The sequence below is a fragment of the Periplaneta americana genome, chromosome 3 (assembly GCF_040183065.1).
Source record: "Periplaneta americana isolate PAMFEO1 chromosome 3, P.americana_PAMFEO1_priV1, whole genome shotgun sequence".
Taxonomy (NCBI): Eukaryota; Metazoa; Arthropoda; class Insecta; order Blattodea; family Blattidae; genus Periplaneta; species Periplaneta americana.
This window is the reverse complement of record NC_091119.1, coordinates 24,067,266-24,081,726: the sequence shown is the minus strand read 5'-3', so window position 1 is coordinate 24,081,726 and position 14,461 is coordinate 24,067,266. Positions and strand designations below refer to the sequence as shown.

General features: G+C 34.3%; 1 protein-coding gene across 6 annotated transcripts in view; it reads left to right on the top strand.

Moving 5' to 3' along the window:
- LOC138695851 (uncharacterized) overlaps window positions 1–14,461 on the top strand; it is a 56,406-nt gene that overhangs the window by 18,955 nt on the left and 22,990 nt on the right. For 5 of the 6 annotated variants that reach the window (XM_069820135.1, XM_069820131.1, XM_069820136.1 and 2 more), the window contains 2 exons: window positions 8,521–8,810; window positions 13,939–14,043. In XM_069820135.1, the coding sequence (XP_069676236.1) occupies window positions 8,521–8,810; window positions 13,939–14,043 (395 nt within the window). The remainder of the gene's footprint in view (window positions 1–8,520; window positions 8,811–13,938; window positions 14,044–14,461) is intronic. The other variant, XM_069820137.1, reaches the window with a different exon arrangement.

Genomic DNA, 14,461 nt, shown 5'->3' with positions numbered 1-14,461 from the left:
GTCTGCTGCCTGTTGTTGTAGCTGGCAAGAAAACTCGTAGCGCTTGTGTTTGGAGTAAGGGACAGATGTTTCATGACATGGCCACCAAGGTCACCCGATATGACTGCATGTGACTTCTTTCTATGGGGGTAGCTAAAGGACCGTGTGTTTGTACTGCCTTTGCCATGTGATTTAGAGGAACTAAAAACCAGAATTCGAGAAGCTGCCGCCACGGTCACAGAGGATATGTTGAAAAGGATATGGGAAGAGTTTGATTATCTTTTGGACATCTGCCGAATCACTCGTGGTTCACACATTGAATCTCTGTAAGGTGTAAACAGAACTTTGAGAGTGACTTTAAACTGACGTGTGTTTGAAAGTGCTATCATTAGTAGTTTTTGTGTAATAAAATATTGAAAATGTTACCGGACTTTCGATATGCCCTGTATATCGAATCTATTAGTGATCTGGCTTTAGGAGTCAGTACATTGATATGGACTACAATACCTGGTCAATATTTCAGTTGAAAATAGGTGGAAGAATTTTGACGTTCTTTAGGCTAAGTTGATACATATATTTCTAATTACTATTTACTTTTTAAGAATTTTCTAAAACATTGTTTTAAGCATGGGAATCTATTTTGTGAATTAAAAATAAAAACTTGGAAATATTGCAGACTGTTGAGTCCTGATTTTTTGAAATTGAGAAGAGTATTACAAGAAAGCGAATTGAAATTGTGTGTGCTTATTGGAAAGAGTATTCCAAAGTGTTGTATGTGAACTTAAAATGCAGAATGCATTTCATTATTAAACACTTTTTGTCTAGCAAACATGTTTGTAGGGCATAAGGTTACATGTGAAGTTAGGTTTGCTTGTTACATTGTATTGCAAATAAGTTCTAAGGTTGTAGGTCTTATCTGTTCATAGATGAGGTTTTGGGAATGCCTATATTGCTGGTTTTCTGGTTTAAAGTGATGAAAGCATGGTTATAACTAAATGTTAATGTTATGCCAGGGTTAAAAAGCATGGATTTCTAGCTTGTGTCCCTTGTACACCTTCATACTGTTGCTGAAAGAATTATTTGAATGTTTTTGAAGGTGTGGCATGTTGGACTTCCAATGCTGAAATGCCATGCAGTTGTGAATGTTGGTAATTTCTTAACCATAGCTGAGTCTTCTTAAAAATGTGAACAGTGCTTATAAATTGCATATAATTTTTTCAAATACAGTATATTACTGCAAAATTGATTGCTGTTCCTAATGAAAAAGTAGGAAAGGATGACTATCTGTGGTGATAATTCTCCTTTACCAGTTTTGATAAGAAATACACACATTTTTCAGTAATATACTGAATTATATAATTATAACCCTTAATGAGAATTGTGACTGATTGTTTTTGCTGTGTTGCATTTCATGACATATTGCTTTAGAACAAACAGTTGTTTGTAGAACTTCATTCTTCAGAAAAGTATTGTACATGTGACTCATAAATAGAGTCCGGATTTGATGTAATTACATATTCTGTTTCTATATATATGTAGTGTCCACACCTGTGGAGTAACAGTCAGTGCATCTGGCCGCAAAACCAGGTGGCCTGGGTTTGAATTCTGGTCGGGACAAGTTACCTGGTTGAGGTTTTTTTCCGGGGTTTTCCCTCAACCTAGTACGAGCAAATGCTGGGTAACTTTCGGTGCTGGACCCCGGACTCATTTCACTGGCATTATCACCTTCATATCATTCAGACGCTAAATAACCTGAGATGTTCATACAGCGTCGTAAAATAACCCAATAAAATAAAATATATATGTAGCTGTAAGAAAAGCTAAACTGTTGGCGAATCATACCAAAGGAATCATCATTCCGAAGTTTTAAGTTTTATATTTTTACATATTTCGGTGCATAATAAATGTTTTGGCACATATTACATGTTTTGAAGGATATTGCTTATGTATTTTGAAAGAATACACATATTTTCACTAATTTTCTCTCGACCTATAAGTTATGTATTTGAAAATTGTTTATAAAGCTAGTCCCTTTGCCCCTAATGCATAAAAAATAATTCAATAATTGAAGATAAAAAAAAAAGACATCCCTTTGCCATGCTAACATTTTGTGTAGCCCTTAAGAAGTAACGGTAAAGTAGGCATCCCTTTGCCATGGTAACATTTTGTGTATCCCTTAAGAAGTAATGGTAAAGTAGGAACAAATACCAATGCAAAGGGTGGGTCATTGTACTGCTACCGCGGTGAAGGACAGAGTGAAAATTACTCTTTGTGTATGACCGTTTGGCACAAGCACCCCCAATCAGTTACTCTGAAAGAAAATGGTACTTTCATTTTTCTTGAGAAGTTTATTCTAACATCAGGTGATACAGCTAGCTAGTCTACTGCTAAGGCACCAGTCACATCCAAGTTAAAAGATTGGATTTCAATTGTTGATGCCTTAACTAGTGACGGCAAAATCGTGCTGTGCAAAGTGTGTGACAAAACCATTTGAAAACTGAACTTCATGTCACAAATAAATGCGCTCTGTCGATAAAACAAGTTCTTCTTATACAAGTAGTGCTGGAACCTTCTTCATCTTCTACCATGAATTTAATTATGGCAATTGTTGCTGCAAACATACTGTGGTATGAACTTGGATTGCCAAAGTTTCAAGGATTTCTACTCAATACTGTAACTTCAGTATTCGGATGAATCAACACTCTGGAAAAATTATTTGAACTCCAGCTACACTGATAAAATGGAAATGATTAGAGCTGTTAACGTGGCGATTCCTACATATGAGTTGTTGTTGACGAGGCAATCAATGGCCACAGATATGAGAAAGTGTTGAAATTTTAGAATAGTGTAATTTATTATCATGCATAGTGAGAATATACCTTGTTCAGATTAAAACAAAATATTTTCAGTTACTTTCACAAAGAGGGCGCCAGTTTGTAGCTTAACCTTACTGTCTTTTGTATATTTTTACCAAGAAAATTGTAACATTTGTTCGACATTTACATAAAAAAGACTTCATTGCTGACCATGGTTACTGTATTTCAAGATGCTAATCTTTGAAGGAACCTGACAATATCAGATTGAAACCCCCAGCAGATGCTATAAAAAAACCGTAAAATAAGCATTTAAGTCTTGTTAAACTTTCGAAAATAGGTTCCCGACTTACCAGCATTTTCCCCCATTTTCCATCACGTATGCATATGGGCTATTCCATATGAAATCGATCAGTAAAAAACCTCGCATTTTTTTTATACTCTAATTTTTTCCCTACTTATGCAAGGTGCTGAGGGGAGTGCATTTTAAAAAATATACTATCGAAAGTCAAACGGTTTTCATATTATTGAGTGACAAATTTAGCGTATTTTATAAAAACATGCCTCTTTCAGCACTCAGAACTCTGGAACCATTTACTGCAGAACATTGAATGAAAGCTTATTTTGAAGCTGACATTTGGTAGGTTATGTTAAGAAGTAATCCTTATTTTTTGTACACAGAGATACAGATGATCTGATTTTACTTGCTTTTAGGTTTTTTGGCCATTTGTAAAAATGTAAAAAAAAATTGAGAAAAAACCTTGCATTATAAAGAGGGATTCGGCATTGTTTGCTTAGTGGTACGGCAATGAGTTTCGAGGGTATTAAATAGATTATTTTCACACCCCTAGACTTGAACGGTGCAGTACCGTACACACTGGCCGAGAGCTGAAGTTAAGTGAGCGTTGGGCATCATTTTACTCCTGTGTTTATGAAAACCTGTGATAAAGCTAGCACAGCCATGACGACACATTCAATACTTTATCAATATACCATCAGTAAAAAATATGTGTTTATTTGTACTTTCAAAGCAAAATCTAACTATATATTGTTAAAATATTTTTTCGTGGGCAAAGATGTCTTAATGAGGAAAAATCTAAATTTCTCCATTTCCATAAAAAGTAAGAAAATCTGTTTATATGTCAATTTCTCAGCATCAAAATAAACTATGATTTTGATCATTGGGGAAAGGGTTTCGGAGCTGCAACTGTTTAAAGTTGGTAATTTTATGAAAATACGATAAATTTAAACATTTTTAATTTAAACACTATGAAGTTCTGATGCCTCAAACTTTGCACAAAGCATTGTATCACAGTTCTCTACGTACAAAAAAAGTTCCATTGCATTTAGAAATTGTAAGGTCAATTTTCTTTATATTTCGGTCGATTTGAGATGGAATAGCTCATATAGACCATGGTACTCACTATGCAGGCCACGTGTGGCTCCGAGTCATTTATTGCGGCTTTTGGAATTATTGGTATTACTATTGCTATGCTTTGTCTGAGAATTATTTTTGTAGTATGTAACTGGAGAAAAATTTGGTTAACCTGCATCATTATTGCCAGTGAAGGTGTTCTATGACACATTTGTTTTATTTAAAACATGTCTCATGTGCTTATTAGGACCTATTGTATGGATATAATAATGAATTACAAACATTTATATCTTAATAAACATTCGTGCGTACATTCAAATTTTGTTAAGTATCCAAAACATTCTCAATCAAAGATACAAAAACTGAAAATGTTAATAATATTTGAACAGAAAATAATGTATTCCACCATACATAAAAACGAATTGAAAACAAAAGCATGTAACAGAAATTAAGACATTTACAGAAGTGGAAATTCTTAAGGAGTGCCTTGTAGCTGTTATTTTTTGCGTTTCCAAATGCAAAACAGTTTACAGGTGAAATAAAAGAAACCAACCTGCTCGTATTGATATGACTTTTCAGAAAAACAGCAGAGTCCGCCCTTACACTTTAAAACCACCAATCATATGTGTTAGTTATTTTTTAAAAATAATACAAGAGTTATAATTAAAAATTAGCGTATTTTGTTAAACTTCAATACTGTGAAATGCATTGTGGCTCTCGGCAAATTCCTATTTCTAATTTTTCTCTCTGATTTCTAATGAGTACCACTGATACAGACCAAATACTAATACAAATTTTCTATCTCCGATCTTCTACATAGTACTGGGTTGCTCTTGGCTTGTAGGGCGGAAAATTTCTATCAAGTGTTCAGCAAGAGCACAACTCACATTTATGTAGTTAAATTTATGATTTACAGGTTTCATCAATATCTCTTGCGTAAAAATTATTTTTACTGTTCACATGTAGGAAGTCTTGCACTATTTTCAACCCTCCTTTCTGTAAGACAGTTTGTATTAGCAGCTACATTTCTTTAGATCAGTGGTATTCAGTCTATAGTACACAGAGTTGGATCGATTCGTGAACGAATCGTTCATTCGAACGACTAATAATAAAGAATCGTAAGAATCGATTCGTGGTAGCAACGAATCGTCGTTCAAAAGAATCGTAACGAATCGTCATTCAAAAGAATATTAAGGAATCGGCATGGTATCGTAACCCACGATTTTATTCGTTGTTTGATGTAACCTGTCAACGGACATTTCCGAACCGTGTCGAATGCTCCCGAGCGAGAGTGAAATCAAAATATGTACTGCATTTGTTAAGTATGGAAAATAATGAACACAAACCTGAAATTTGCATAGTTAAATAGAGATGTAATGCAAAAAATGTACTTCATAATAAGGTTCAGTTGATAAATTATAATTTAGAGACATTATCTTGGGTAATTTTGTGACTAATGGAGGTCATACTGAATGGTTCCAGCCAATGAGAAAGAGACAATCGAATGTCTCGCCTCTTATGCCATCTATGAGAGAGATGTAGAACGTTTTTGTTCTACGCGTGGTTTGCAAAGGAAAGTTTATGACGGGAGTGCAGCATCATAAATGAACTACCTCTCAGCAATAAGTAAAAGTAATTAGGAACAGTCGGGAGATCACCCAAGATTTCGATACTGTATCCAAAAGTTGACGAATTTAAAAAAAAAAAAAAATTGCAAAGGAAAGTGTCTTGCGACGATTCAAAAGAATAGTTGGAATCGCAGACTGGGAAGAATCGTGAACTCGTTGACGATTCAAAAGAATAGTTGGAATCGCAGCCTGAGAAGAATCGTGAACGAATCGTTAGAATCGATTCGTAATGTGTGATTGAATCGTTGGAATCGACTTCTGAAAAAGAATCGTGTTGCCCAACTCTAGTACACAGGGTTGTCTCAAGGGATACGAATCCCACTGACTAGTTATGTAAAAATGCTGGCTTTTTTTTTTTTTATACTTATTGATAATTATTGCAGTTTACATTCTTTTACAATGCCAACTCTTGTTTTCCCTTGCTTCAGTAACATTTTACATAATTCATTATTATTATTGCGGCAATAACTGCTATATACTAATAATAATAGTAATAATAATCAATTTTGCATACAATATCAATCATAGTCTTTTGTTATTATACAGTATAATTGCGATGCATTTTGGGGGTACATGCTAGCAAAAAGATTGAATACACTGCTTCAGATCACTTTTCCTTTACAGGTTTTATCTTCTTGAAAACTTTCAAGAGAAGTTTCGACTTGATAATGTGGAAGGTTCCTTTATTAGGATTTGTATCATGTTCTGAGGTCATTGAGTGAGGGAAGCATGGCTTGAACTATTCAGGAATGTACAGACAAAGACAGAAATACGGCAGAGACGAACAGTAAAGAAAGGTCAAAACCTGCGACAGCTGAGGATATAGCAGAGATATTTGATACGTTTAAAAAAATGTGATCAAAAAGTGCAAACAAAGTGAAACTAGAAAAGATCGAGAAGTATAGGGGAGAGAGAAAGTGGATAAGCATATGTGTTGAATAAAATATAAGTAGGCTATTTATAGGAAGTGAGAATAGTGACAGTGGATTAGGTGTAAGCAGAATAGTGAGAAAGTGAAAGTGAGCGTAAATAGGAATGAGAGAAAATAGTGAGAAAGGGTTAAGAGAAGTGAACAAGTGACAGCATAAAATTAGTACTAACATTTGAACATTGGAACAGGAAATGAATATAAGAAAAAGATAGGAGAAAAGGTCAAAGAACAAATAGGACAAATAATTAAATATGATAATTTATAGAGATAAATTGAAATTGAGATTTTAGTGAATAGTAGTTAGAGGATAAAGGGGGTGTGAAAGTAGTATAGAATATTAGATATACTAGCTGTACCCGTGCGCTCCGCTGCACCCGTTAGAAATAAATATAAAGTAATTACATAATTAAAATAGGACATTTGATCCAGGGAACATTCGTCTTTGATAGAAGGATAAATCGTTTAATATGTTACTTAATTTAAATTGCATCCAAATAATTAAAATGCGATCATTTTGGTCCAGAGACCACTCATTGGAGCAATGACAATTCCTTTAACATGTTTCTAATTTTTATTACATGCAACCATAGTCTAAAGAACATTGACATCATTTAGATTTAATGTGTATACTTTATTTTACTTGTTATAGGTGTCCATTGAATTATGGTAATAACTTAATTTTAACCCTTGTTTTCTACGTATTCAGTAAATGGCATTTGGCCCATTATGGTTCTGAACCCTTCAAGTAACTTAAATTATATTATATCAGAAGTTACTGTAATAACATTATAGCATTATGTCCATCTAGAGAAACTACACTTTCCAATGGTGAAATAATTAATTATACAAATCGGTTAATTTAGCTTCCGATATTACTTCATACAAACACAGAAACATTCTCTGTAGGCTATCTTTCATAGCTTTCGATTGTTGCTGTCCAAGGCCCCTTATACACGAAGTCATTTGTTTTTTACTTCATTATACGGCCTTAGATGGCAGTTATTTTAATTTTAAATCTCATTTATCTCATTAAATATCAGTCCTATCAAAATTTTTCGAGGAATAAAACTTATCGCAAATTATTTTTAAAGAAACTTTTGTTATGTAACATTTTTCACAGAAATTAATAGTAAGCGAGATATTTCGATTTATTTAATTCAGGCCCCCTTATAACCCCCCTTTTAAATAATGTATTTTGAATGCCATATAGCCTAAAATCTAAGTTACAACGAACTTAATTTATATTCCAATTTTCATCGAAATCCGTTCATCCATTATCGCGTGAAAAGGTAACAAACATACAGACAGACATACAAACAAAAATTTCAAAAAAAGCTATTTTCGGTTTCAGGGTGGTTAATTATATATGTTAGGACCAATTATTTTTGGAAAATCGAAAATTACCAGAAAAATTTCGGCTACAGATTTATTATTAATATAGATTAGGATTAAGGAACAAATAGAAAATAGCAAATGAAATGTAGGAGAAATACTGAAGGGGAGTTTGACCAGATAACAAAAAAAGGTACATAGTGTAATTGGGAGTATTTTTGTAGACGTGTACTGCAAATAATGTGTTATTGTAATAATATGTTAATGGTGGCACCGGATACAGAAATGTGAGGTACACCATTATATGTAAAGAAGTGCTGTGACGAAATATATCATATATCCAGGAATGTTTGGTAATTGCGATGCAATATATCTCTTCTCTCTTATTTGTTAACTGCAATGCAATGTATCTCTTATTACCTTGTTGGAGGACTCAACAGCTTTGAACTAATGTGTTCTCAGGGGGGGAGGAGAAGCAGGCCACAACTACCAAGCTGACGGAACAGGGCGTCATTATGATGGCTCCGCTGATGCAACAGCGTATGGCGCAAACCAGGCGTATGGAAGTGGGAATCAGGCTTACGGTGGTGGTGGCTACACGAGTGGTGCTCCCGGCTATGAAGCTGGAGATTATGCAGCGGGTGGGTACAACGCACCTGTTCCCGATGCTGGGACGGGATACGGCCCGCCTCCCAGCACCGCCGCCGGCGGATACACTCAACCGGACACCTACCAGTCCTACAGTAAACCAGGTGAAGTTCTTCATCTTGAAATGTTGGACAGTTTGCCGTTCTTTCTGGCATCTTTTCGAACTGTGGAACATGTGCACAGATTAGTTGAGACTAGGGCTGTAAAATTTGGAATGTATATAATATTCACATTTAACTGTGAATGTTGATTGTTTCATATTGTGCAAAGTTCCATTTAACCCTCCTGTTTTTGCCTTCTTGCAGTTCATGGTGCTGAAATTTATGGAACTTTCTGTGATTGTTATAACTTCTGTACATGAAATTCCTGTTCGTAACTTAAAACATTTTACATACTTTGGATGACAAAAGAAAATTGTGAAGGATTTCTTCTTTCTCTTTTTCTTGTTGAAGTTAAATCCAAGATCTAATCTTCGAAACGTTGTGCTTTCCTGATGTACTTCGAGCATTGGTAAGTCTAAACATAACCTGTCCTAATCGTATTACACTTTCATTATACCAGTGAGTGGTTTCTACTATTTTTAATCTTTCCATGCGTTGTACTGTATTTAATCTCTGTAAAGTTTCCTTATAATATTAACTTGAAATGACATAGCAAGATAAAGTGAAGTTGTAGATCAAACTTGCAAAGAGCTTTCTGTAACTAAGAGATGTATTTCAGAAGGAAGAAGTTAATTTTTGTGATGTTAAATACATTGAAGTTTTTCTTTTCTGTGTCTGTAGGTGGCAAATACATTCAAATTTTTCTTTTCTATGTCTGTAGGTGACGGGAGATCGTGTTTTTTTTTATAGGTCCGTATAATTATTTCTCTTTGTAATTTTCACATTTCATTCACCGAGTTAGAAATAGAAACAAAATAGAACAAGGGACAGGTTAGATTGTTTTGAGCACCTAAGGGGAGTTTCTTGTTATCGGATGCAAAATAATGATAAAAATAGCCCATCTTCAAGTAATCAGAATACTATTTATCACAGCTCTTTCATTTTTTTAGTGATGTATCAGTCAATCTTCTTAATGTATCCAGCTGTTTGCTGACAACATAAAGTCCACTATAGTCCACTGTAGTCTATTCAGTTGTTGTTTTTCGCGAGAAATGAGGGTTATTTTGATCGGTGTTCATTATAGATGCCTGTTGCTAGTAGCTTTTAGTGATGTATGTATACACTTTAAGCTTTAAAATACAAAAGGAATGGTTACTCTGGAGTAAATATTTCACCTTAAAATAATTTTTGAATTTAAACATAATTTTTTTTTATAAATTCACTACATGCCTGTGGTCAGGTACACTCTATTCACTTATTATAGCATACATTGAATTAAAATTTTAGCCACTTACTGCTAATAGATATTAAAACACATATATCTGCAATATTATGGGCATAGGACTTATACTAAACCCCATTTCAGTTTCGTTGATAGGCTTTCCCCTCTACTCACGCTTCCTACCAACAGTGAAGGGGAAGATGCTACTGTCAATCTCACAAACGTTCGACTAATTAACTTTCTACATAGTGAAAAATTTTATTTCTGAAAGTGTTTACCGGTACTCTATATTTCGAAAGTCCATACTAAACTTTTATATTGAATTTATTGCTGTTTATATTAACAGGCACATTAAAAAGTTACTGACAACAGAAGATAAATGTTTTCTTCACCGCTAGTTGCTACTCTACAGCATACACACTGGGACAATCTGCACTGTGTCGCACTCCCTGACTTCATTATACAAACTAACATTTCTTAATCTAATTAATTATTAGTTGAAAATATTGTAAGAACGACACTAAAATATACTCTATCATGTAATTGTCAAACATCTGTGACACTGTATTTTATGTTCACTTGTGTACTTTATTTAATATTTTATTTGCTAGTGTGTACAGCTTGGGGGTGCAGGTATAAGAGATAACAGCTACCGGTCTGTCACCGACGGACTCAGGGCAAGTAGAAGGGGAAAGAAATGCCTTCGCATCCTCTCAACTTGCATGAAATGTCGTTTAATCACCACTCTATATATATATATGTAAAAATTTTGGTAGGATGTGTTTTAGTATCTATTAGCAGTAACTGGTTAAAATTTTAATTCAGTGTGTGTTATAAGTGAATAGAGTGTACCTAATCACAAGTATGTAGTAAATTTATAAAAAAAAATTATATTTAAGTTCAAAAAAGTATTTTAAGATGAAAAATTTACTTAAAAAGTAACCACTCCTTTTGTATTTTAAAGTTTAATGTGTATGCATACATCACTAAAAAAAATGAAAGAACTCTGATAGTATTGTGTTTAATGACTGCTTGAAGATAGGCTATTTTTACCATTATTTTGTATGCGATAAGAAACGCCCCTTAATCTCCTTAAAATTACAAGGTTGGAGTTGAACAGTTCTGGAAGCTGTTTCAGTTATGAATTTTAACCTTTTGGTGACATTCTCAGTCCCACATTTTTTATACTCTTCTGAACAGTGATTAGACTTGTAGATGTCATATTGTCAGCTTAGAGTGTAAACTTGCTAACCGTGAAAAAAAGAAAATTTTACAAGGGAAGAAAAAACTTGTTTAAATTAACTATGAAACTTTAGGACCAAATCTAAAGTACTAGTGGCATTTGTCCTGTACTTTGGATCTGATTCTAAAGCTTCAGAGTTAATTTAAACTTAGTTGTTTGCTTTCCTTGTAAAATTTTCTTTTTGGCGGTTAGCAGGTTTACACTCTAAGCCGACGATATTACGTGTCAGATGGTGTCGTCTTCTAGCCTTGGTTTTCAGCGTGGAATTTCCTTTTGTTAATCCTTTGTAAGAGTGTAGGTACTTTCGGATATTTTCAAGTGAAAACTTGATGTTGCATCAGCAAGAAGGAATTACCTCATGGATAAGTGACATAATGGGTGTATGCGTAGTAACAGGTTTCGGTTTTTCGTTGAAAGTGCCATGGGCAAGTAACAGTCTACTTAGCGGTGATTCAGTGTGTCGGCTTTCTGCAGTAAAATCTCGTGACTTACACATGATAGATATAATTCATTGGCATAACTTAGGAGTGCTGGAACTGTCGACCATCCTCTGTAATGCATGTTTCACATTTTCCGGAAAGATTTGTAGACATAGGCTAGTTTAGTCTATCAAGTTTCATTAATTTTTTTTATTACTGTTGTAAGACTTGTAGTTCGAACAACTTCATATACATTTGCCTGTTTAGCCTATAACTCTAGTTTCTCTCCTCTTAGAACGTGATATCTATGTACCATCTTTTTCTAATTTTGAAATAAGCTGGTTCCTCTCTCTTCATTCACTAAATTCTGGTTTCTTGAATCACATGGCTGTTGGACACCAGGATATTTTCGTAAAAATATAGCATGACACCCTTTGTACGTTTTGTTCTTTAATATAATTATGTATCATAAATGAAGATTTGCTGTACTAGTGTGAATGGAAAATTCATGCTAATGCTCTAGCCTTGACGTCCCGGGCCTTCTATGCCTAAGGTTGCTGGTTCGATCCCGGGCCAGGTCGATGGCATTTAAGTGTGCTTAAATGCGACAGGCTCATGTCAGTAGATTTACTGGCTTGTAAAAGAACTCCTGTGGGACAAAATTCCGGCACAACCGGCGATGCTGATATAACCTCTGCAGTTGCGAGCGTCGTTAAATAAAACATAACATTAATTTGACGTCCCTTCAGCCTGTGTTAACTATCGATACCATACAACATAAAAATCTCTCATGCTCAGTGCAGGAAAAGGGGTGGAAATGTACACACTTATTTTCTTGGTAGTCTCGTTCGATAAATAACAGTAAAAGGTTGACAGCTTGTACAGTACCAGGAAAAAAATAATGGGCAGAGTCTTGATGGCAGTCCTCCTATATGTAGGCAAGAAATTTTGCAAGACTGTCCACAAGTGGCATGTATACAGGGACTCTTGTTTACTGCACATGTGTTGTAAATGGAATTTAGAATTTATCAAAATTAGGCGGCCCATTTCTTTTTTCTGGGACCGTGTCTGAATGAAAACTATTCCCTGTCAAATGCTACATACCTTTAGTATGTGCGTAAATTGTTAGAAAGTCACTTGAACTGTGAAAATTGAGTGTCTTGTATAGTTTTCTTTGCATTTTCCTTTGGATTTGATTTAGTAATGGTCCGTTAATCTTCAATATTTTCGAACTTCATACATCATATTCTGCATTGTTTGACTAGTTATAGATATGAAAAATGCATGCATTGTTGCTCTTGCAAATAGGGATATGTTCATGGAAAATTCTAGTTTTCTTGTTACGTTCATCTGGACGATACCTCATGTCGCAACTTCCTATGAAGTGGAGTGTTTGTAATATTAGAGACTTGGAATATACAGCCCTAGTTGAGACATTGCAAAATTCAGTTCTTTTTAATACAAGCTCAAATGAATGCTTAATTTTGAGGTGAGGAAACGAAATCTGAATTTTCACCAAGTTTATTGAAGTGCAGCATTCAGAATATTGTGAAAGACATTTTCTGAATATCTGTAGGCAGGTTGGTTGTAATGTACATGCGTGGTGTCTATAGAATGATACAGCTCATGTCACTGTATAAGTCAATTATGCACATGTAATTCTTAAAGTGGTTTTTGCCACCATGAATGAAACTGAAGATTAATTTTAACTTCTGTGGTAACTTAATAATTACCTTGAAGATAGGAAAGGATATTTCAGGATTTCAAACGTGCAGTTTTTTTGTATCGAATTTGAGACATTTGTCACAGTATAACCAAAATTAATAGAATCTAGTGCAGAGAACTGCATTGTTGCCAGATGTAATGGTTTGCTTCACTAACAAATTTTTGTGACAATTTTATTCACATTTGTCTCTCTAATTGGCAATTAAGCTAATCTGTTTCAGTTTGCTATATTAATTACAAGGATCTCCCCCCTAATGGGTGGATGATTGGACATTGTTGACATCTGGAGTGAGGACACAGGAATTGGGTGATAAATAGATTAAAATTCACAGTGTGGCCATGTAAAGTAGTTAGCAGTTTGTGGTTGTGATTATTATTTAATAATACTTTTGACTTTGAAATTCAGGTTGAATAATTAAAGTAAATTGTAGAATAGTTGATAAATGACATAGCAACAAGTTGATACGACTAGTTCGGTTCTCTCTGCAAAATTGTGTTGATTTATTATTTTCTGCATTTCAGCTGCAGCACCTGATGCATATGGAGGAGGATACACAAGTGGTACAGGTTACAACACAACCTCTGGTTATGACGACAGGGGCTATTCAACAACCACAAACACTTACGGTAAATATAGGATGTGTTTCTAGCTTTAATTCTATAAACAGTTTTCAGGCTCTTGATAATTTTAATATCTCTGAAAATGTATTAACTGGGATAATGTTATAATACTAATAAAAATAATAACTATCATTTGTTGCATAGGTCGTAATAGATTTTAAATTTTGATATATTAGAAGTTTGAGAATTCTTTTATGTTTGGTAGGAATGTAAAAAAAAGAAAAAAGACCAACTCTCCAGTAGTTGTCAAATTTTGGAATGTGTTGTAACCAGTAAGTGGATTTTTAGCCACAGTGAAGGTAGTACTTCTCGGTAAAGTGGAAACAACAAGAAGCCCACTTTGAGAGACTGAAATCATCCCCTGAAATTTTTAACATACTCATCATGGCAAAGAAATTAATACAATTTCAGTTCTTTCAATGGT